This window comes from Delphinus delphis, chromosome 10, assembly GCF_949987515.2.
Source record: "Delphinus delphis chromosome 10, mDelDel1.2, whole genome shotgun sequence".
Lineage (NCBI taxonomy): Eukaryota > Metazoa > Chordata > Mammalia > Artiodactyla > Delphinidae > Delphinus > Delphinus delphis.
The window spans coordinates 101,434,985-101,455,833 of NC_082692.2; the positions used below are offsets into that span (position 1 = coordinate 101,434,985).

The following is a 20,849-nucleotide window of genomic DNA, read 5'->3' on the forward strand; positions in this document are numbered from 1 at the left end:
AAATTGCAAAGAAAAACTGATAGCAGCCCCTAAGTATCATGAGAAAAGAAATGGGTTCAAGCCCCCTCTTCAGGAAGGAGCAAACCATTTCTAAACCAGGCACATACCTCATTAGGGGCAAAGAAGCAGATTTCAAAGAGAAACGCCTGTCTGCCAACCCCCCTCACCCCTGCCTGCACAGGCACACACACATACACACAAACACACAAACACACAGAGACACGCACACAGACACACACACAAACCACACACACACACATACAAACACAGACACACAGACAAATACACACATAGAAACACACAGATACATGCTCTTCCTAGCTGAAAACAAAAGGAAGCAAGTTCTGACACCTATCCTGAAATTAAAGACAGGGCTTTGCAGCTGCCAGGTTCTGTGACCTCAGTCAGGTCGTCTAACCTCTCTGCGCCGCGGCGTCCCTGGCTGACAGCAGATGGGTTTTGAGCACATCGGAAACTTAGAGGCGCTGGATCCAGCCCACAGAGGTGTTTTATTTGGCTCACTCAGGGCTTTGAAACAATTTTTATTTGTTGCCAACATTTAAAAATAGGAAGATTTTGTCTAAAAGCCCAGTATGAATGCATGGCATGATGCCACATGGTAAAACCAGCAAGAGATAAGGGCACAGCCTCCCATTGATAGAGAGGTGCCCCCCAGTATCACAGGCCCCCCAGCCCCCGTCGTCTCCCTGGCACCGAGGCCGTTCACCATGGTGCTGGCAGTGGTGCTTTTCTGCCGGTCACAAAACAGGAGAGGAAGGTCCCCCTTGTACCTTCATGTCCATCTCAAGAGGGACCACAGAGGTCCATGCCTAAGGAAAGTGGGAGGGGACCTGCCTGTGCGTGTATTTCCCACGAGATGCGTAATCAGTGAGGCAGCTTCACTCTGGATGCCGCCTGCCTGGCAGAAGTGCTCACGCGACTCCAGAGCCCGGTCTGGCTCCCAAGGCCGTGCTCCGTGCCCTGTGAGGAAGCACTGCCACTCCGTCGTGTCGCACGAATCCCCCAGCTCTGTGAGACAAGCGTGGCGAGGATGATTACTTCTAGACCCTTTTTACAGATGAGGAAATCGAGGTTGAGTGTACGGTCAGAACATGGCGGTGCGCGGAGGGAGGGGAGTCGGGCCAGTTTCCTCTTGGGAAATCATCCATCAGCTCAGATGATTTTAGACACAGGCCCTTAGGAGCGTCCAGCTGGTCTGATCGGAGCAGAAGCCAGCGGGGAGCCAAAGCTGTGCTTGGCACCTAGACTCGGATGCCAAGCACGCCAGCAGCCCTGAGGGTCCCTGGAGACAGGTACCTGAAGGGTGCTGGGCGCGTCAGGCTGCGTGCGGAGAGGGGTCTGGAGCCCCAGGGGAGGGCTGCCTCCGTGGCAGGATTAGAGTCCATCCGACATCATCGAGTTTATCAGCTGCTGGCCTGAGGTCACCAGGCACCCCGTACCAGTTCTGTGCGGATCCTGCCGGAGCCTGGCAGGCTAGAGGGTGAGAGGCAGGGCTGAGGGGGTGGATCTGCGAGGGGCATGTAAGGAGCAGCATGTCTCTCTGAGAGGCGAATTGAGAGCTTTCTCCGGGCTCCGTCCTGGCAGCATCACCGAGCAGGACCCTGGGCCCCGTCACTCTGCCGCTTTCCACACACATATGTCCCGAGGGCTCAGGGGAGGCCCGTGCTTCTGTGAAGCAGCCCCAGGGGCTTCACCAGCGCACCTGCTGTCCCTCCTCATCGTGCCTTCGGCCTCTTAAAGCTCAGCCCTCGCCACCACATCACCAGCTGCATAACAGGTGCTGGCACCGGCCCCTCTCATCCCTGGGAGACAAGCAGACCCTGGACGTGGTTCCAGGGATCACAGGAAACAAAACTCCCCCTCTCTTCCAGGTGTTTGAAAAGCTGCGGCTGCTGAACCCTGAGATAGAAGCAGAACACGTGTTAATGTCGCCCAACTCATTTGTCAAGCTCCAGACAAACAGGTAGGTGACTCGACGCGGCTTCGTCCAGGTTGCGAAGCTGTGCTCACATCCGACGGCTCATTTGTCGAAGTCGTCAGGAGCCGTGGGTGCCTCGGGCGAGCTGCACCTCCCTCCTGGCGTCGCGCTGGAAGCGGGTGTGGCCTCTGCCCTCCTCCCGTCACTGTGGACGTCCCTGCTCGTCTGCGGCGTCTCCCCGTGGGTCCCTCTTCTCCCTGTGGCCCAGAACCTCTCATGCTTTCTGCGGACATCCACTGCTTCAGAGGGGGAAAAGTGCCAGCCTGGAGGTGCTCAATTTCTCGAATGCCCCTGTGTCTTCAAGAGTTGCTGTTCCGTGTAATCTAGGAGCCGGGGCGTCACCTGGGGGTTCGTGAAAATGTGGATCTCGGCCCCTGCTGGGTGGTGGGGACATGCATGAACGCAGAGGAGCGGGGTTTTGAAGCCTGCCTGCAAACCTGCCTCCTGCCCGGCATTCTAAGACGATGCTTTGGGTAGTGGTGCCTTGTGTGTGAACTGCGGGTGCAAAGTTGGGCATTGTAAGGACCACTGGAGAGACACACACACGTGGGGGACGCACAGCCAAAAGTGTCCCTTCCTGGCTCCGTGCAGGGCTCTAGGTCAGAGGTGGGTGACAGCCGTGCCCTTGAGGAGTCCGGTGGGGAAGAGGGCAGTGTAGAGAGAGAAGGGCTGTAATGAAACAAGGTACAGTGTTGAAGCCACAGCGCAAAGGACGGCCTTCCACGTGAGGATCCGGGGAGGCACACCCCCAGTGGAGATGCTGGAGCTGGGACTTAAAGGATGCATAGGAGGTTAAGAGGCTGGGGTTGATGAGGGAGGAGAAACTTGAGGCAGAAGCAATGACATTTGCTTCAAGTCATCTGCAGAGCGTTTGTGGGGCTGCGGCACAGAGAGAGGGTGAGCGGGGCCAGGCCTGGGAGGCTTTTCCTTCCTTCCTTTCCTTATAACATCAATGAATATGTAAAAGAGCATAAAATACTGCATAATTTGTCTTCTCCCCAGTGCATATTATCAGTAGTTTTCCAAACCACATTCTTAGCAAGTGGCCCGTTTTTATCCAGTTACTGGCCCTTGGAAATAGGACAGGGCAGGGCCGTAACTCCCATTTCACAGTTGAGGAAGCCGAGGCCGAGAGAGGGGACACATGTGCCTAAAGATGCAGTTGTCAGCGGGCTGTTGGGTCTGCCTTTGGGCTCCGTCCAGCTCAGAGCCCCATCCTCTTCCCGCTGCACCAGGCTGCCTTATTTCAGCAAACTGAAGACAGCTTACCGCGGAGGGGTCTTTGACAGCAAGTGTCTGTGCTGCTGAGGGGACCCGCAGCTCCCGCAGCCTTCCCTCCCATCCCTCCCACTGAGCGGCTCGTGGAAGGTGCCGCTCTCCTTGGAACCCTTGGTTTTACAAGTTAGGTGTCCTGTTGGCAACTGAGGAGCTGCAGCGGGCTGTGCACAGCGTCCTGGTGCACGGCGGGGCTGAGATCGGGCCTCTTCTCCCAGGAGCAGCGGGACTCCCAAACCCCGGGCCCCTTGCCGTGACACTCCTGCTGTCTGTGAACACGGGTCTGGTTTGTTTTCCGAAGGGATGGCGCCGCCTCTCTGAGCTATCATGTCCTGGACGGGCCTGAGAAGGTTCCCATCGTGCACGTTGATGAGAAAGGCTTCCTGGTGTCGGGGTCCATGATCGGGACATCCACGGTCGAAGTGACTGCCCAAGAGGCTTTTGGGGCCAACCAGACCATCATCGTGGCTGTCAAGGTAGGAACACGTCCGCCTCCTTTTTGGAGTGATAAAATCAGCAGGACTGCTTTCCCCTCGCAGGTGTGTAAGTGAATCTACTCGCCTTCCAGCCAAGAGATTGTCTGCAAGAGTTTATTAAAGGTCCTAGGTGAGAAGCTGCAGCATCTTCTGGATGTCGGAGCCGAAGATCCTTGGAGATGATTGATGGCAATGACCTCGTCTCATAGATGGGGAAACTGAGGCCCAGAGAGGTCCGTGGTTTTCTGGGACTGGCACTCCAGTGTCCTGACCAGTCAGCATTGAACGTGTGTGCTGGCTCTTGACCCAGAAACCATTACATTACAGACGGCACCTCGTAGGATGAGGTGACCCGTCTTCCAGGCAAGGAGACCAAGACTCAGAGCGTCACACAGTAATTGAGAGTCAGGCTCTGGGTTCTAGCCCACATCGGCCTGGCCCGGGTTGGCGTCCTCCAGTCCCAGCCGGCACTCCCGTGTCCCCTTGCCATTCTGTGCTCCTCAGAGACAGGACTTTCCCCTTGGGCGTCCCTGGGTCGGATCCTGGGGTTTATCCTGAACAGAGTTTTCTTTGCACAACTGATTCTCAATGACAGAGAAAATACACGACCACTGTAATATTTAGATTTTGCTTGGGTCGTGGGCCTCTTTCCTTCCTAACATCTTTTTGTTTCAAGATGGGTGTCTAGCAGGGAACCGTCCACCCTAGTTTTCGAGTAAGTGAAAGTGACTGACCCCCCATCCTGTGTCAACAAATAGTATTGAGCACCAGCTGTGTGCCGGTCACTGCACCACTGATCTTCGTCAAAGAAACTGGGCTTTTTGGGGGCTGGCTTTTCGGCCAGGATGGATTTTACCTGGAGTCAGAGCACCAAGTCTGCTCTCTAAAGAGCTTGCTGTCTAGGGCTCCCGAAACCCATCATCCCCTCCTTTTCCCGTCTCCCCTTTAACTGGGGCGTCTGTTCCTGGCAGCTCTGTAGCGTATGGAGGCCCCCAGGCAACGCTGCCCCTGCAGTCCAGCGGGCATTGTTTCTAGTTTAAATGCCTGGAGCCAGGTCCTCCAAAGAAGCTGAGCAGTCAAAGCCCAGAGGATATTTTTGCAACATGAATAATGATGTAATTTGTCACAGTCATGGCTTTTGACTCTTGTGGGTTGGGTTTCCTGAGAGCGAGGCCGGCCATCATGCAAGGAGGGGGCCACCGTCGCAGGCTGAGCCGCTCTTTCCATGACCCCAAGTCGGTCCAGCCCCCACGCCTCCTGAGATGGGGACTGGCTAGGGGCAGGCGTCCGTTCTCGGGAAGGGGATCTTCAGAGAGGTGTTCCTGGCGCAGTTGTCACTGCATTTGCTCACTGTCCCCAGGTGTCCCCTGTTTCCTACCTGAGGATCTCCATGAGCCCCGCCCTGCACACCCAGAACAAGGAGGCTCTGGCGGCCCTGCCCCTGGGAGTGACCGTGACTTTCACCGTCCACTTCCACGACAACTCCGGAGACATCTTCCACGCTCACAACTCTGTCCTCAACTTTGCAACTAACAGGTAGGGGTGGGCCCCCCTCGTTCCCCACATGAAGTCACGTCTCCATCAGACCCAGATCTGATTCACTCAGGTGACTGATGGCCACGCAGAGAGGCCAGCGCCCCTGAGAGGAGAGTTTGTTACTCACGGTTCCCAAGAGCAGGGGGTGCGCCTTGCTCGCAGGGGCCACGGGGGAAGCACCGGGCTCGGCCAGGCATCAGGAGCGAGGGGAGGCGTGGCCGAGAGTCTGTATTACCGGAAGGCACGCAGTCATTCAGCAGAGGTGCCCCAGTGGGCAGGAAGCAAAACCCAGATGCTGGGGTTTGTGGTTGGAAGGTCTGTAGTAAGATTTTGTGCAGCCGTGAAGGCTGGGCTGCAGGGGAGATGCATACAGCCCTGGTCTCTGGCCTGGCCCTGTGGTCAGTGGATGCAGAGCGCCACTTATACCTGCTACGAAAGCTGGTCAGAGAAGACACACACCTTCCAACGCTCAGGGCCTTCTGCGTGCCGTCTCGCCGACTCCTCGCTGTCGCCCATTTGTAGAGGCCCAGAGAGGTCAAGCCACTTGTCCAGGGCCACACAGCCAGGAAGTGGGGTTTGGCTACCAGGTCCCATTGGGCTCCAAGGGCAGTTCTTTTTGGCTGGTGCTTCTGAAATACAAATGCAGCCTCAGGCCTAATGTGAGGAGGGAGGGGGTGGTCTCCAGGAAAGAGAGCTGTGGCCTCGGGCTAGACCTGCCCCCATGTCTGAGTCTACTGGAGCAGCGGATCTCAAAGTGTGGTCCCCAGACCAGCATCATTACCACCGCCTGGGACACTCAGAAATGCACATTCTCAGGGCCCAGCAATCTGGGCTGTAACGAGGCCTTCAGGTGATTCTAAAGGTTAGGAACCGTTGTCCTGGAGGACGCAGACCAAGCTAAGAGCAGGAGGGAGGAGCCCCAGACCTAGGAGGAAGGAGTAGCGCTCCAGAGAGTCCTCTCTGGGCGCAGAAGCTCATGTCCTGGTGTTGGTGACCATTGCAGCGTGGGCTTCCCATGGGCCCTGGAGCAGATGTGTCCCCTGTGGCTGAACACACCCAGGGCTGGGCCCTGGGAGAGCAGGTTTGGAGTTGGGCCCTGTTCAAGCTGGGCTCGGCCCTTTATGGGGCCCATGAGTTTGGGCGGGTCACCCTTCCAGGCCGCTGTGTTCACACCTGTCACGTGGAGAACGTGGCCTAGTCCCCGGGGCCACCAACTGAGGCTGTGGTCGCCAGGGCCTGTGGCATGCCGTGGCGCTCTGCACAGAGCAGGGCATCTGCTGGTCTGGCGTGAAGGCTGCCCTGGAGGGAACGGAGCCCCCTGTCCAGCTCCCCTGCAGAAGTCACACGGGCCTTCTGTGGCGGGGAGCGTCCATCTCCGAGAGAGCGGTCAGGGCTTGGGGGTGTGGGCAGGGAGGCAACGGAGCAGAGACCCTGGCCCTCTCCCTGCCCAGCCCAGCCGTCCCTGCGGCCCCGCGGGGGCTGCCGTCACTGAGTGCCCCCCGTGTGCCCATGTGCCAGCTGCTGGCCTAAGCCCTTTCCAGCTGCTGACCGGGTCTGTGGCTCACGTCAAGCCTGTGATGTGGGTACATTGTCAGCCCCACTTGGCAGATGAGGAAGCGGGCAGGGGCAATACCACTGGTCCCAGTAACACGGCAGAAGGCAGCCTGTGCCTCCCCGAGTGTCCTGGTTCCCTACTGGGAAGGGATGGGAGCACAGGGTACATCACTTTCCTCTGGGGGGATGGTGACGCTGGCCATCCTGTCTGGGCTTTGGGTCCCCCTGCCCCACCTGGGTGGTGGGTGAATCAGGTCGGTATGGCCTGCGGGTCCCTCACCCGGGTGACATCAGGGCGCAGTGGGCGGGTGCGGGGGCCCTTCGCTGGCTCCTCCCTCAGAGCTGGGGCCTCTCCCGAGACTGAGAGCCACGTCTCCTGTGCCCAGGGACGAGTTTGTGCAGATCGGGAAGGGCGCCACGAACAACACCTGCGTGGTCCGCGCGGTCAGCGTGGGCCTGACACTGCTCAGAGCGTGGGACGCGGCGCACGGCGGCCTCTCTGACTTCGTCCCGCTGCCTGTCCTGCAGGCCATCTCCCCCGAGCTGTCCGGAGCAGTGGTGGTGGGGGACGTCCTCTGTCTGGCCACGGTTCTGGTCAGCCTGGAAGGTACGAGAGATTCTGGCCGAGGGAACCATCTCTGGTTGGGAGGTGGGACGGGGCTCTCAGCCCGCTGTGACAGGTGTGCACGTGGAGCTTGGTGATGGTCTAGAGCGGGCGTCGGAAAACTGCGCCGGCTAGAGCCAGCCTGCCGTCTCTTTCTGCAGCAGGCTGTTATTGGTGCTCGGCCACACCCCTGCATCTCCGTGTCATCAGTGGCCGTTTTCACGCTGCATCTGCTGGGCCGAGTGGTGGCATCAGAGACCCTCGGGCCCACACAGCCCCAAAGACTTACAATCTGGCCCTCTACAGAGGAGCTTGCCCCTCCCCCCAGCTCTAGGGGTTTTCCACCCTTGTGGAAACCGTCTACCCCCATAGCCACGAGCCACAGGACCCTGGAAACGTGGCTGGTGCAGCTGAGGAGCTGACTGTTCGCTGTTTTGTTTGGTTGTGGTTTTGGCTGCGCCGCACAGCACGTGGGATCATCGTTGCCCTGGTCCCTCGCCCCCTGCACTGGAAGTGCGGTGTCTTAACTGCTAGACCACCAGGGAAGTCCCTGACTGTTCGGTGTTGATGAGCTTCTTGGCGGGGCTGCTGCACGGGCAGGTGCCTCTAGGAGGGAACCTCAGCCGAGGAAGCCGCTAAGCGGCGGGGCAACTGTCCGTACCACCCGTGCATCCACGAGCCACACGTGCAATCATTTACTTAATTTTTTTCCTAATCGGCTCCCTTGTTTTAAAGCTAATTAAACTCATTGTAAAAGGAAGTTACACGCTGCCTTTAAAGAAAAGCACATATTATTTGCCACAAATAGAATGTGGTTGTTGAATCCTTTCATTGCGTTTATCATGTGACGAGATTGGCTCTTCACTGAGGACCGCCGTCTAGTGACAGCTCAGAGTCTGCCACCGCCTTGTTTGTTCAAAGGGGATTGCTGAGCAGGGTGGGCGGGCAGGGGCGGTGCAGTGGGGAGGCATGCAGTGGGCCGTCCCTGGGGGGCCAGCGCCCGGGTCACCCCAGGGTGGGAAATGACCAAGAGATTCCCAGCAGGGAGGCACTGTGGTCGCAGACAGGAGCCGAGCGGTGGGACAGTGGAGCGTGGGGCTGGGGGCGGCGAGCACACTGCCCAGGTGACCCAGGTGAGACGCAGTGGCTGGAGTGTCAGTCATGGGAAAGAGGGGTCACGTGCAGCTTCCCCTCCCAGGCATCCCCGGGACCTGGAGCTCATCAGCCCGCAGCATCCTCCACGTCGACCCCAAGACGGGCGTGGCCGTGGCCCGGGAAGCGGGATCTGTGACCGTTTACTACGAGCTCGCCGGGCACCTGAAGACCTACAAGGAGGTGGGGCTTTGGGGCCCATGTGGCCGAGCCTTTCGGGGTGGAACTCTCAGATTCCGTACTGACTGATTCCCGTTTCTCAGGAAGAAGGAAGGTCCAGCATCTCAGGAGGCAGGCGGATAGGGATTCGTGAGCCTGGTGGGGGCAGGTTCCCCCTCCCAGGCTGCCGGCTCCCTAGTGCACAGTGGTGGGAGGACGGAGGCGGCCTCCTGGGGGGTGATCCCCGCGCCCACGTGCTTCGGCTGAGCCCTGGGGGCAGGATTGCCTGCGTGGGCGTCCCCTGGGAGTCGCGGCCGTAGGTGGTCCCGCTTAGCGATTCGGCATCACTGGGAAAGTTAAACTCCCCCAGCAAGTCACCTTTTGAGTCTTTCTGGAGGTGAACAGAACCGCTCTCTCTTCTGTTTATCTCCAGCCAAGAATGAATCGATGAGCAGTCTGGCTGCGTTCCACGCGTCTCATTTTTAGAGCAGCGTGTGCCCTGTGGAATCTAGCAGTTTAACTTAATAGCGGGTGTGTTTAGTGCTGCAACCCTGCAGTGCGGGCGAGCCCAGTGCAGATAGAGGCACCTTGAGACAAATAAAGCAGTCCCCCCCCCACCCCCAAGAAGCCCCGGAGGGTGGTCGGGCAGGGCTGGGGGAGCTGGCAGAGGAGGGCATCGCACGGGAAAGGTGGGCAGGGTTCGAGAGCCAGCCCTGGGGCTGGAACCCGGGGTGTGTGGGAGCGGAGGCTAGCTTTGCGATCAGATCACAACAGTGGTTAAGCTCTGGGGCCAGGCTGCCTGGGTGCAAATCCCAGCTGGACCACTGAGAGGCTGTGTGACTTTGGGTAAGTTACTTGACCTCTCTGTGCCTCAGTTTTCTTACTGGTAAAATGGGGCTAACGTTGTGTGGATTAAATGAATCATTAATGTGTGCGAAGGCCTTAGAATGGTACTCAGCACAGAGCACGTGCTCCGTGGGTATGAGCTGCTGCTGCTGCTGTTGGGGGTAAAGATGTTGAAACCGATGCCAGACACAGTAGGGATTCATCAGAGATTTTTTAAAGGCAAGAGTGATAGAGATCAGAAGTATGTTTGGAAAGATTGCCTGGTGTCTGGCTGAGTCTAAGAGCCTGAGGGAGGGGGCACAGCTGCAGGGTGGCAGCTGAGAGACAGAGGATGGGCCCTCACTGGCACCCCTGCGGAGGCCGAAACTAAGGGTGGGTTTGGAGAGACTCCGGAGGGAGGGTCATCAGAGCTTGGTGACCGTTTGGAAGCGGGGCTTGGGAGAGGGAGGCCTTGGGGATGAGTCTCCAGGTCTGGCTGGGGCGACGAGGGGGAGGATGGCCCTTTGCAGAGAGGGGAACACAGAAGGAGGCGCCAGTGTTGGGGGAGGACGATGGGGAGTTTGAGGTGTTTGTAGCTCCTCCAGGTGGGGCTGGTGGTGACGCAGCTGGGCTGGCGCGTCTGGAGCTCCGGGGCCCAAAGCTGGAGACAGCGGAGGGTGGGGTGCCTGCAGCACAGATGTGGGTCTGAAGCTCTGGGGGTGGCGGGAACACGCAGGGCCTACCGGAGCAGGAGGGAGCGGGACCAGGCCTGGGGCCCTCTGCCAGGTGTGGAGGAGGACGGGGCAGGAGACTGCAGAGCGGAAGTCAGGAGCAGAGAAGGCGGGGGCAGCGGGAAGGACCCAGGCAGGGGCGCAGGTGACTGCGGTCAGTCTGGAGGGTGAGGGGCCGGCCCTCCAGCTCAGCATCGGCCACGGCTGCACTGCGGGGTCTGCAGGAGCTTGGGGAGGAGTGAGACCCCGTCCCTGCTCTCGAGGGACTCACGTGCTGGTGGAAGCAGGCCCGTGGAGGGCAGGAAGTGCTCGGCGCCTGCCCAGAGCCGGAGACGGCCTTCCACCGGGAGGCGGTGGCCCACAGCTGGGAGTGTTGGCCCTGCAGGAGGTTGGAAGGGGTACCCGGCCTAGGGAGGCTCGTCCTGTCTCAGTAAGGTGTTCAGTGGTTAGATGGGAGGGGTGAGCCAGGAGATAACTTGGGGAGATGAGCCTCGGCCGCCACCACTGGGCCGTGTGGGTCTGCGTTTTGGTCAGGCTGATTTATTCTGAATAAATGGCAGTGAAGTAAAATGGATCCTTCTCTCTTTGCTGAAAGATTAAGTAACCCATCTGATGTGCAGAGACGCGATCATAACTGACAGGGGAGCCAAAGTCTGCAGCCCGCCCCGACTGCTGCTTGCATTCAGGCCTGATGTCGCCCTGCCCCGCTGCTGGGGCAGCCGGCTCCAGGGAGAGTCAGGCCAGCCTGGGGTCTAGTCCAGCTCTGCCCCGTCTGAGCAGGTCACGTAGCCCCGGAGCCTCAGTCCTGTCCCCTGTACCGCGGGAAGGGCAGTACCTGCGTCCCAGGCGCTCGGCCTGCACGGTCAGCTCTCGAGGGCCTGCCTTGGCTTCCCCCCCCAGATAGTGGTCAGCGTCCCTCAGAAGATCGTGGCCCGGTACACCCGCCCCGTCCAGACCAGCTTCCAGGAAGTTGCGGCCTCCAAAGTGATGGTCACCGTGGGAGACCGGAGCTCTAACCTGAGAGGTAAGGAGTGAGGGGTCGTGTGTCCCGCATGGGCCCTGCCAGGCCAGGGGCCTCGGGCCCTTCTGATGGGGTTTTGCTGCTTTTCCTACTCAAACTCGCTGACTCCGAGGCGGGCATTTAACCCCCGCTGGCCCACCCCTTCCAGCTCTTTAGAAATTCGAGTCCTCCATGGGCAGAAGCAGTGAAGGGATCTTCCTGAAAGCCCAGTGCCGCGAAACTGCCTGTTTCTGGGCTGGAGGTGCAGCGTCAGCCCGAGGGCACCCAAGTGGAGAAAGCCACTATTCATCCCAGAAACTGTGGCTTAGCAGGCCTCGCCGCCGGTTCTGATTTTCATAATTACCTCTCCCAAGTCATGCATAGAACGTTCGACCTCATCCCCTGCCTGTGACAGCCCTGGACAGCAGCTGCCGGAAATAAATGCATCAATACAGGCTGTTTTTAAAAAACCACTTAACTGGTAGAATTCAATACCACTGTCGTGGTTCTGATGCACCTCTGCTGCCTCGTGGTCACCTCTCGCCCTGCTCCAGTGCAAGTGGACAGCACTGTGCCATTGCCCAAACGATGCTCAGGGTGTTAGTGGGGAACTAGTGCCCTCCTGATGTCCAGGGATAAATCGCCCGTTTTCCCTGCTGACAGGAGCAGACAACATGCACTAGCCGCTCGACCCGCTGCCGTGCCCCTGGATGTGGGCTCTGAAAAAATGCTGCAATTGCCCATGGTACAGGCCCCCCATTCCCACATCATGAGTCATTTGTCCTCCGCTTTTATAAACTGCGGCATCCTCAGGAGGAATGTGGGCACAGGTCCGGTTCTTGGGTCGGCCAGCCTCCACGTGGCCTGCTCTCATGCCTCGTGCTGGGGCTCTGCAGGTGGGGGCCTCGGGGGCCTGGGTGCGCGGCCTTCTCACCCCCTCCCGTCCCCAGGTGAGTGCTCCCCCGGCCAGGTGGAAAGCATCTCAGCCCTGCACCCAGAATCCCTCCTCGGCTGCCAGCTACAGTTCAAGCAAGACATCTTTGACTTCCCAGCCCGTGAGGTTTTCACCGTAGAACCGGAGTTTGACGCTGCCCTGGGTGAGTCCGCGGGGTTTGGAAGTGAACACTGACCTGCATGGCAGGTTCGCCTGTGGTTCATTTGGCCCGCGATGGCCGTCTGTCCAGGGGGCGGTATCCGTCAGGAGCCCAGCCTGGGGACTGATGCCGTCACCCCGGCCTCTGGTTCCCTGCAGCCGCCGGGAGGGGTTGGCATTCCCAGCTGCTCTCAGCAGCCACCTACACCTGGCGGAAAGGACTCGGTTCAGAGCTGGGGACCTGGTTCCAGGCCTTTCCTGCTCTTCTTGCCTCAGAGCCTGCAGGCGAGGAGGCTGCTTCCCTCGTGAAATGGGAAGGGTGGTGCCCCGCTCTGCTGGCATGACGGGGCTCTGAGAGGGATGGAAGGGACTTTATTCAACCGGTAGTTGAGGGCATGGGCGTCTGTGGAGTGTAACTGCTCCACGGAACTGGTAACCAGAGCCGTGGAACTGGCAGCCGGCACCACGGGCTGGAGCGGCGTGCTGGCCGAGTGGAGTGATCTGAGTGTCACCAGGTCACTCTAAGAGGAGGGCCACCCCTCACCGGATGCCGTGAGTGCTCAGGACAGGCCCTGGGATGAGCGTGCACAGTGCCCAGCTCGTGCACATGCCGAGACGCTGAGTCCTGTGCTCGTGCAACGAGACTGTCAGTGTTGTCGTGAGAGGGGCTGGGGATGACCATTTGACATGTTGCTGAGTTCTTTCTAAGAACCTGCTGCCACCGGCCTGCAGCTCCCAGGGGCCAGGCGAGGCCCTCCTCTCCCTGGTTCGCTCTGCGTCTCTGTCCCTCTGGCAGCAGCGCAAAAGCATCCTCAGCAGCCCGGCTGCCGTGTGGGATACAGGCGGTGTATCCTGAGGGCACACTGTGTGCAAGACCTGAGCTTGGGGCTTAGCACAGAGTAGGCACTTGGTGGTCCCGGGCCCCGTGGATTCACCAGCACAGCCCCGCAAGGGGTGCGATATTACCCCCACTTGACAAGGGGAACAGAGTCAGCAAGGAAGCGACTCACCTGGGGGCTCCTGGCTGGTGGTGGGGAGAGAGGAGGAATGGAAGGGACTCACCTAGAGGCCTGGCTGGTGGGAGCACAGGAGGGACCCCAGCCCAGGTGTTCTGATTCCTGGATCTGGAGCTTTCCAAGGCACCACTCAACAGTGTTCATTCAGCTCTTCTACCCACTGTGGGTCAGGCATGGACCCTGAATAGTCCCAACCGGGCCTCCACAGAACTTCCTGCCGCACCTGGGGCGTCAGCAGTACTGGGGCTCAGCCCCACTCACGTACGGCCAGGGTTGGGTCGTGGTATCCGTTCACCATTCCCTCACCCCTGTTCTGAGCCAGACTGGCTGGGCCCTGAAATGCAGAGCTGGAGCAGGCATTCCTGCCCCGGGGGGATCCATGAACAGAGGATTCTGAGACACAGAGGGGGAGAGCTGGTCACACAATGGGTGTCCAAAGGGAGGGGGGCACTGAAGAGGGACTTCCCAGGAGGCCCCTGGAGGAGGGCATGCCTCACCCGGGCTTTGCAGGGTGGGTAGGAGTCCTCCAGGGAGCAGGGTTAGCATCAGGGCCTAGGTGGAGAGGAGATGAGGTGGAATAACGCCCTCGTCTCCACAGGCCGGTACCTCTGCTCGGTGACTATGCTCAGGCTTACGGACAAGCAGCTGAAGCACCTGAGCCTGAAGAGGACAGCACTGCTGGTCACTCCCTCTCTCCCAGGCAGCCACTTCTCCGGAGAGCAGGTCGGGGCCGAGGTGCCCTTCAGCCCAGGGCTTTACACTGACCAGGCTGAAATCCTTTTGAGCAACCACTACACCAGCTCCGAGGTCAAGGTCTTTGGTGCCATGGAAGTTCTGGAGAACCTGGAGGTGAGTGGTGACCAGGCAGGAGCCAAGGCCTCAGAGGGACCAAGAGGCACGGAGGACCAGCTGGAGTGTGGCAATCCTGGACCACCTCTCTTTAAAATTAAAAGTTGTAAGGGAGTTCCCCGGTGGTCCGGTGGTCAGGACTCCGCACTTTCACTGCTGAGGGCACGCGTTCAGTCCCTGGTCAGGGAACTGAGGTCCTGCAAGCTGCATGGCGCAAAATTAAAAAACTAAAAGGTTTTAAAAATTAAGTCCCTTGACCCTTTTCCCCACAGCACTGCTGCTGCCTGTCGGCCCGTAGAATCGTGTGAATGGACGTGATTGCCCCCGGTCTTCCCCGGCTGGAAGTGACCTATGGGGGGAAGCACTGAGTGCAGGGCCCGCCTGACACATGGCATCTGCTCAGCGAACGTGTCACGTGTCCATGAATGAATTCAGGGCAGGAGGGCCCGCTGACGAGGGGCAGGAAGAAAAGCTCTAACCTCTGACCTATCACTGATCCACTGATGCCGCACACCTGGGGACGATGGTGTCCCCATCTCTGGGCCTGGGTTTCCCCCTCCGTTGAGTGGCGGTGCAGGACACCGGTCCTGCGGCCCGGCAGGCCGGGAGGAGGTCGGGGTGATGTGCGAAGGGCTCGCTGGTGTCTCCGCCGGCTCCTTCTCTGGTCTCGCTGCGGCAAACGTAGCTGAATGTCCTCACAGTGACACAGGCATGAAGTCGCTATTGGTGGTGGAGCTCCTGCTGGGCCCCAGGCTGGGCTGCTGGCCACGGGCCATGGACAGAGCTCCTGGCTGCTCCCTTGGGAAGCTGGAGTTTGGTGTTCGCTCACGCAGTGCAGCATTTTTTTTAAGGAGCTCTTGATTAGAATTCCATGACATTGATTTGTCCTTTCCCTAAAAATGCCCCAGCATAGACAACGTGCTCCCCTGAGTTTGCGGATTGCATGCCTGTCAGAAGTGCCCAGGCCTCCTCACCTGCCTGGGAAGCGGGAACTGGTAGGGTCCCCGCCATCGGCCCAGGGGCCCAGGAGGGCAGCTCACGTGTGTCAGGCAGACGTGGGGTGTGCCCCTCAGCCCTGACGTCTCTCCCAGGTGAAGTCAGGGTCCCCGGCCGTGCTGGCCTTCGTGAAGGAGAAGTCTCTGGGGCTGCCCAGCTTCGTCACCTACACAGTCGGCATCTCGGACCCCACGGCCGGCAGCCAGGGGCCTCTGTCCACCACCCTGACCTTCTCCAGCCCCACCACTAACCAGGCCATCACCATCCCCGTCACCGTGGCCTTCGTGATGGATCGCCGGGGACCTGGTGCTCGTGAGTTACGGGACGGGACGCCTGCTGGGAGGGACCTGGCAGAAGGGACGGGCAGAGTGGGCCAGGTGGGAGTGGAACCGGGAGTCTGAAGGCTGCAGGAGCAGAAATGCAGAATATGTCTCTCACCCGGGGCCCCTCACCCTCTGAGCACGCACACGACGTGAGGGCCTCCGCACACGGTTCGGTAACTCTCTTTCCTTGGACCACAGACGGCGCCGGCCTCTTCCAGCACATCCTAGACTCCTACCAGGTCATGTTCTTCACGCTGTTTGCCCTGCTGGCCGCGACTGCGGTCACGATCATAGGTGAGGCGGGCGTGCCGTGTCCCCACCCCCCGATTGCTCCCCCATCCTCACCCCCACTCTAACCACGCGTGCGTCTCGCAGCCTACCACGCGGTCTGCACACCCCGGGAGCCCAGCACACCACCGGCCCTCTCCCCGCGAGCCAGCCCTCGGCACAGCCCGCACTGTGAGTAGCCACCTCGAGGAGCGGGCGGCGGGGGAGGATCCCCAGGTCTCAGAAGGCCTGGCCCTGGGCATGAGCTGCAGCTGGGCTGTGAGGCCCAGAGGGCAGGCCTGCGAGCTGGTGGGGGAACGGGAGCTGGCGGATGCGGGTCCCGGAGGGGCTGGGGCCAGGGAGCCCTGTCTCTGCGGGTGGGCGTGTGGGGCCGGAGTCCTACCCGCTGGGGCTACCGCGAAGGGCTCTCAGCTGGGGCTGGACGGGCTGACTCAGAGGTGAGGGTTCTGGAGGGTCCCGACGAAGTGTTTCTCGGATGGAGAAGAATCACTGGACTCATTCCTGTTAGTGGTGCCCCTGCCTCTGGTGGTCCTGAAGCCCTGGTGACCCTGCACAACCCCAGGGTCTCCTCTCTCTGTGAGTGGTGTCCCCTGAGGCTGTGCAGTACCCCACCTGCACAGCTGTCCGTGGCATCCCTGTGTCTCCGGATTCCCATTCAAGGGTTCTCTCCCCTCCACAAGGAATCCTTGAGGGGCTGTCTACTGACCTATGGGGCCATGGCCTGGCTTCAAGGGCTCCGTGAGTTTTTTGAAAGAGGACACCACTGTGTATATAGGTTGGTGTTCCTGGGGTAACAAGATCCTACATGCATCCTGGACCCCTAGAATCACAGCCTTCTCTCAGGCCTGCGACCCCAGGGAAAACCGTGGACTGCTCAGTAGCTCGCTTCCCCACGTCAACTCCGATTCATCTTCCAGCTGTGCTTGCAGTGGGCGCTCGCCTTGCTAACTGCGTCCCCCAGCACACCCCTCCCCGGTTTGTTGGAGCCACGCCGGGGGCTTCGCGTTGCCTCCTGGGCACTCCAGACCCTTCGCACACGTGGGAGTCTGTTTGTGCAGCTTTCTCTGCCCAGATGGACGGGCCCGCTCCCCGTGTGTCCTGTGGATGGGACGTGGCCGTGGGATCCTGGGACCTGGCAGGCCGTGCGCGCCAGGAGGTCAGGGTCACGGTCCAGGCCGCTGCGTGCGCAGCTCAGCAGGCCCCTGTGGGCCTCGTGCGCTGGCCCGGGAGCCGGGGGCGTAGCTAGGCCGCAGCCCCTCGGAGCCGTTGTCTGGCGTAGGCCCTGCGGGGTGTGAGGAACGTAGAGGTCTCCCTTTGGCTCCTTGCTCACCGGGGCTCTCTTCCCACCCTAGATGTTCCTGCCTCATCGCCAACGCCTTTCAACGCGCTGCTTCCTGCTCGCAGAGCCAGCCCTCCCTCGGGGCTGTGGAGCCGGGTGTACCCCTCCCACTAGTCAGGAGGGCCAGGACCCCCGTGCCTCCACCCCCCCAGGGCCGGGCCTGCTGGGTCCAGCCTGGAGCAAGCCCGGCCGCCGCCGCCGCCCCTCTTCCTGTAACTGTAGTTTAGGCCATGCGCACGAGCTTGTTCTTATAAGTAGGAGTTTAAGTTTGTTGTCTGGGGGTTTTTGTGTTGTTGTCTTGTTCTACTGAGAGTCTTGCAAAGGCAAAGACCTTGGCTCATTCCTCAGCCTGGTTGTCTGGGGTTTCGGGACGACGGACACTTCGGCTTTTAGTTTCTTGGTCTCTAAAATCGCTCCCTTCTCAGGACCTGGAGCCGGTGGGAGTCTGTGGAGAAGGGGTCTGTAGATGCTGCGATAGCAGTGGTCTCAGGGAAAGGACTTTTTTTTTTTTTTTTTTTTTTTTTTTTTTTCTGAAAGGACTTTTTATTGGATTTTTTACTTGTGTGGGTTCTTCTCTCTCTGGAAACTGGACTTTTCCCCTCGTCGGGCTGCTGCTGGGAAATGATTGCAGCGAACAGACACGAGTGACAGGGGCCGCCCCGTCCCTGCACAAGGAGCCTCAGGACCGGGGCCAGGGCGCCCGGCTCAGCCTCGGGGGCGCCCGAGACTCCGGGGAGCTGGGAGCTGGGCCTCCTGCCCGCCTCGGGCCACTATGAGTGGATGGCCATCCTTTGTGGTGCTTTGCTTCCCGAGCGGTGTACTTGGACTCGGCCCCAGGGGGCCCGGCTCATCCTCCCTGTCCTGGCTTCGCTATCAGCACAGGGACTTCGGAATCGGAACTGGGAAATGTCCTTGGCCTGGAGACAGGGACTCTCCTTGTGTTCCACTGTTCCACCCACGCACAGACCCATGTTCTCTGTCCCTCCCTCTGTACAAAGCACCTCGCGGATCTGAGCCTCTGCCGCCCCTCGGGACGGCCTCCCTCCGGGCAGCTCCCAGGACGGGCCGGGGAGGGGGCGACTCGGAAAACGCCCTCCTTCCCAGCCCTCGTCCACACAGCAGCTGAGACCTCCAGGACGCGGCCCCTCCTGAGGCCGGGGTGCCGTGCCGCCCCCAGGAAGGCCCGGAGCCTGGCAGGCGTGGACCCCGAGCTGCACACGTGAATCCGCCTCAGCCCTTTGGGACTGGGCCATGCGATTTATTTTTTTAAAGCTGGAGACAGGAAGAATTGTGCCTTGCATATTACTTGAGCTCAAACTGGCAACTTGGATGTAAATAGGCGCGTTTCTACTTGGTTTATTTAATAAAGCTCTATAATTTCTTAAGATGAGCGTGATTATTGCCGGAATCACATGCGTCCTGCCCAGAAGTGACCCAGGCCTGGTGACATTGCTTGCCGTTGTGTGCATTTGGGGAGCAGGTCTGTGTCCTGCCAGCCTCTCTTCTCTAGCTGGGCAGCCCAGCCTCCCTCCCACCCCTGAGGGACCGGCAGGCACCAGGGCGGGGTGCCGTAGTGTCTGCCTGCAGCTGCCTGCTCAAGGCCCCCGGACAGGCCTTCCCTGTCGGAGGACGTGGCAGCCCTGCCCACACATCACTGGGGTCACCTAGACGGCCTCTCGGCTCCCCTCCCTCTCCAGCCGTCCCCTTCTCTCTGCAGCTCTGGCTCCACCACCCCACCCCTGAGACCATCTCCCCTGGTCACAGCCGGACACCGGCCCCGTTAGTTAACTGGCCCTGCCTTGCTGGCAGCCCCTCCTCTGTGTCCCCCGGCCCCTCACCCTGTGCCCCTCAGGGTTGGCCCTCCCAGCCCCAGGCCCTGGCTGCGGCCTTCACGGGGCACTCGTGTGGGGTCATCCTGAGTGCCCCGTGGGGCAGGGCCTGGCATCACGTGTCACAGGGGTGGGAACGGAGGCTTAGAGACAGGTAGCCACCCAAGGTCGCAGGCCACCCAGAGGTGCTGCTGGTGGAGACCAGCTGTCCCGGACATCACTTGCCGGCCTCCTCGGAGTCTGAGCCCCTGACGCGGAGCTGGGCAAAGAGCAGCTGGAATTTCAATGCAAAATTTGCATTTCGCAGCCCCTCGTGCTGCTAGAAGACAACATGTGACTACGTTTGGGACCAGAACAGAGCGGCTGTGTCCCAGGCAGCTGGTGAAACGGTGCCCTGAAGGGACGGGTGCCCTGTTCACCTCCCGTCCCATCAATGCCGGCTCAGCAGACCCGGTGGGGCTCTGCCTGGCAAGGACGGTCGGGCCACCAGAGTCGCTGGGCTGTCATCGTGTCCAGCCTGCACCCCAACCCGGGACGGCGTCCCCTGCCGCCCAGGCATGCGAGCAAGAGTTTTGGGCTCTCTTCTCCACAGACGCCACCGTCATCTTAAAGCATGTGCTGCTAGAAACAACCAGACCCGGCCAGAGGCGAGGGCGTTCACAAAACCCAGTGACGTGCTTCAGCTTTCTGTTCCCAAACTAACCCAGCAACTTTCACTCTCCAAAGGCTGCCAAACGATGCCTTTAGCACCATTTAGCGCTAAAATTATAGTATTGCATATAGATTTTTTTCCTCCAGAATTCCTAAGTTTGGCCAGAAAATAACTCTGTGTGTCTCTCTCTGTCTCCCCTTGTTTTTCTGTGTGTGTGTTGGTGTGGGGGGCATACTGGAAATGTTACATCTCGAGGTCTGAAATACCACCTATGAGGCAGCCCGGAACCTGGGCATCCAGGTGGGTGGGAGAGGCGTGGAGTTTAGAGATGAGGTGGCCAGGGGTGCAGGCCCCCCGTCTGGGGCTAGAGCGGAATTGTGTGCCCTCCCTGCGCTGCAGTGTTCCCCTGTCTGCATCTGGCCTGCCTGCCACCCCAAGTGGCTCCGGGGGAAGAGGTGGTAGGTGGGCTGCATGCTCATCCCAGCCCTCAGCCTCCCAGTGCCTCCCCCAGAGGCTGATTGCATTCCCCCCATGGAGGGGGTGCCATGGTCGCGTGACTTGCTTTGGCCAATGGAAAGTGGGTGGAAGTGACCGCATGTCAGTTCAGAGCCTGTGCTTAAAGAGGCCTCACCAGTTTCTGCTCACCCTCCTTGTCCTTCTGCAGTCGACAGAATAACAAGGAAACCCAGGTAGCTGCTGGCCCCAGAGGAGGAGAGACATCTAAGAGGGACCCGAGACAAATCTGCCCATCCCAGACCAACTGACCTGCAGACTCGTGACCTTGAGAGTAAATGATGAGAGTTACAAACCACTGACTTTGGGGACAGTTTGTTAGGCAGTGTTGTTGCAGCAGTAGGTGACTGATACAAAGCGTGGCATGGATTCCCTTCTGGCTGAGCCCTTCAGGGTAGGTTTCTGCCACTTGTCACAGAGTCTGATTGACATGGTTGCAGCCTCGTGGCCCCTTACCTTCAGTCTGTTTTCTCCTGGTCCCTGCCCAGGGCTGCCCCTTTGGCCTGTCCCACTGGACAGGGCTTTCCAGTGGCCCTGGCAGAGGCTGGAAGGGCACCTGGTGCTCAGAGCCTGGGCCAGGCACTCAGGCAGGCACCTCAGAGGCCCCGTTTTCCTCCCTCTTGGGAGGGGCCCAGTCAAC

General features: G+C 59.9%; 1 protein-coding gene across 1 annotated transcript in view; it reads left to right on the forward strand.

Moving 5' to 3' along the window:
- NUP210 (nucleoporin 210) overlaps positions 1-18,579 on the forward strand; it is a 99,018-nt gene extending 80,439 nt beyond the window's left edge. Inside the window, exons 29-40 of the mRNA XM_060023129.1 lie at positions 1,893-1,984; positions 3,576-3,750; positions 5,111-5,286; positions 7,227-7,447; positions 8,643-8,779; positions 11,212-11,335; positions 12,262-12,408; positions 14,019-14,269; positions 15,361-15,577; positions 15,787-15,882; positions 15,964-16,047; positions 17,229-18,579. Coding sequence (XP_059879112.1) covers positions 1,893-1,984; positions 3,576-3,750; positions 5,111-5,286; positions 7,227-7,447; positions 8,643-8,779; positions 11,212-11,335; positions 12,262-12,408; positions 14,019-14,269; positions 15,361-15,577; positions 15,787-15,882; positions 15,964-16,047; positions 17,229-17,329 — 1,821 coding nt within the window. The 3' untranslated portion in view covers positions 17,330-18,579. The remainder of the gene's footprint in view (positions 1-1,892; positions 1,985-3,575; positions 3,751-5,110; positions 5,287-7,226; positions 7,448-8,642; positions 8,780-11,211; positions 11,336-12,261; positions 12,409-14,018; positions 14,270-15,360; positions 15,578-15,786; positions 15,883-15,963; positions 16,048-17,228) is intronic.
- Positions 18,580-20,849: the final 2,270 nt, after the last annotated feature.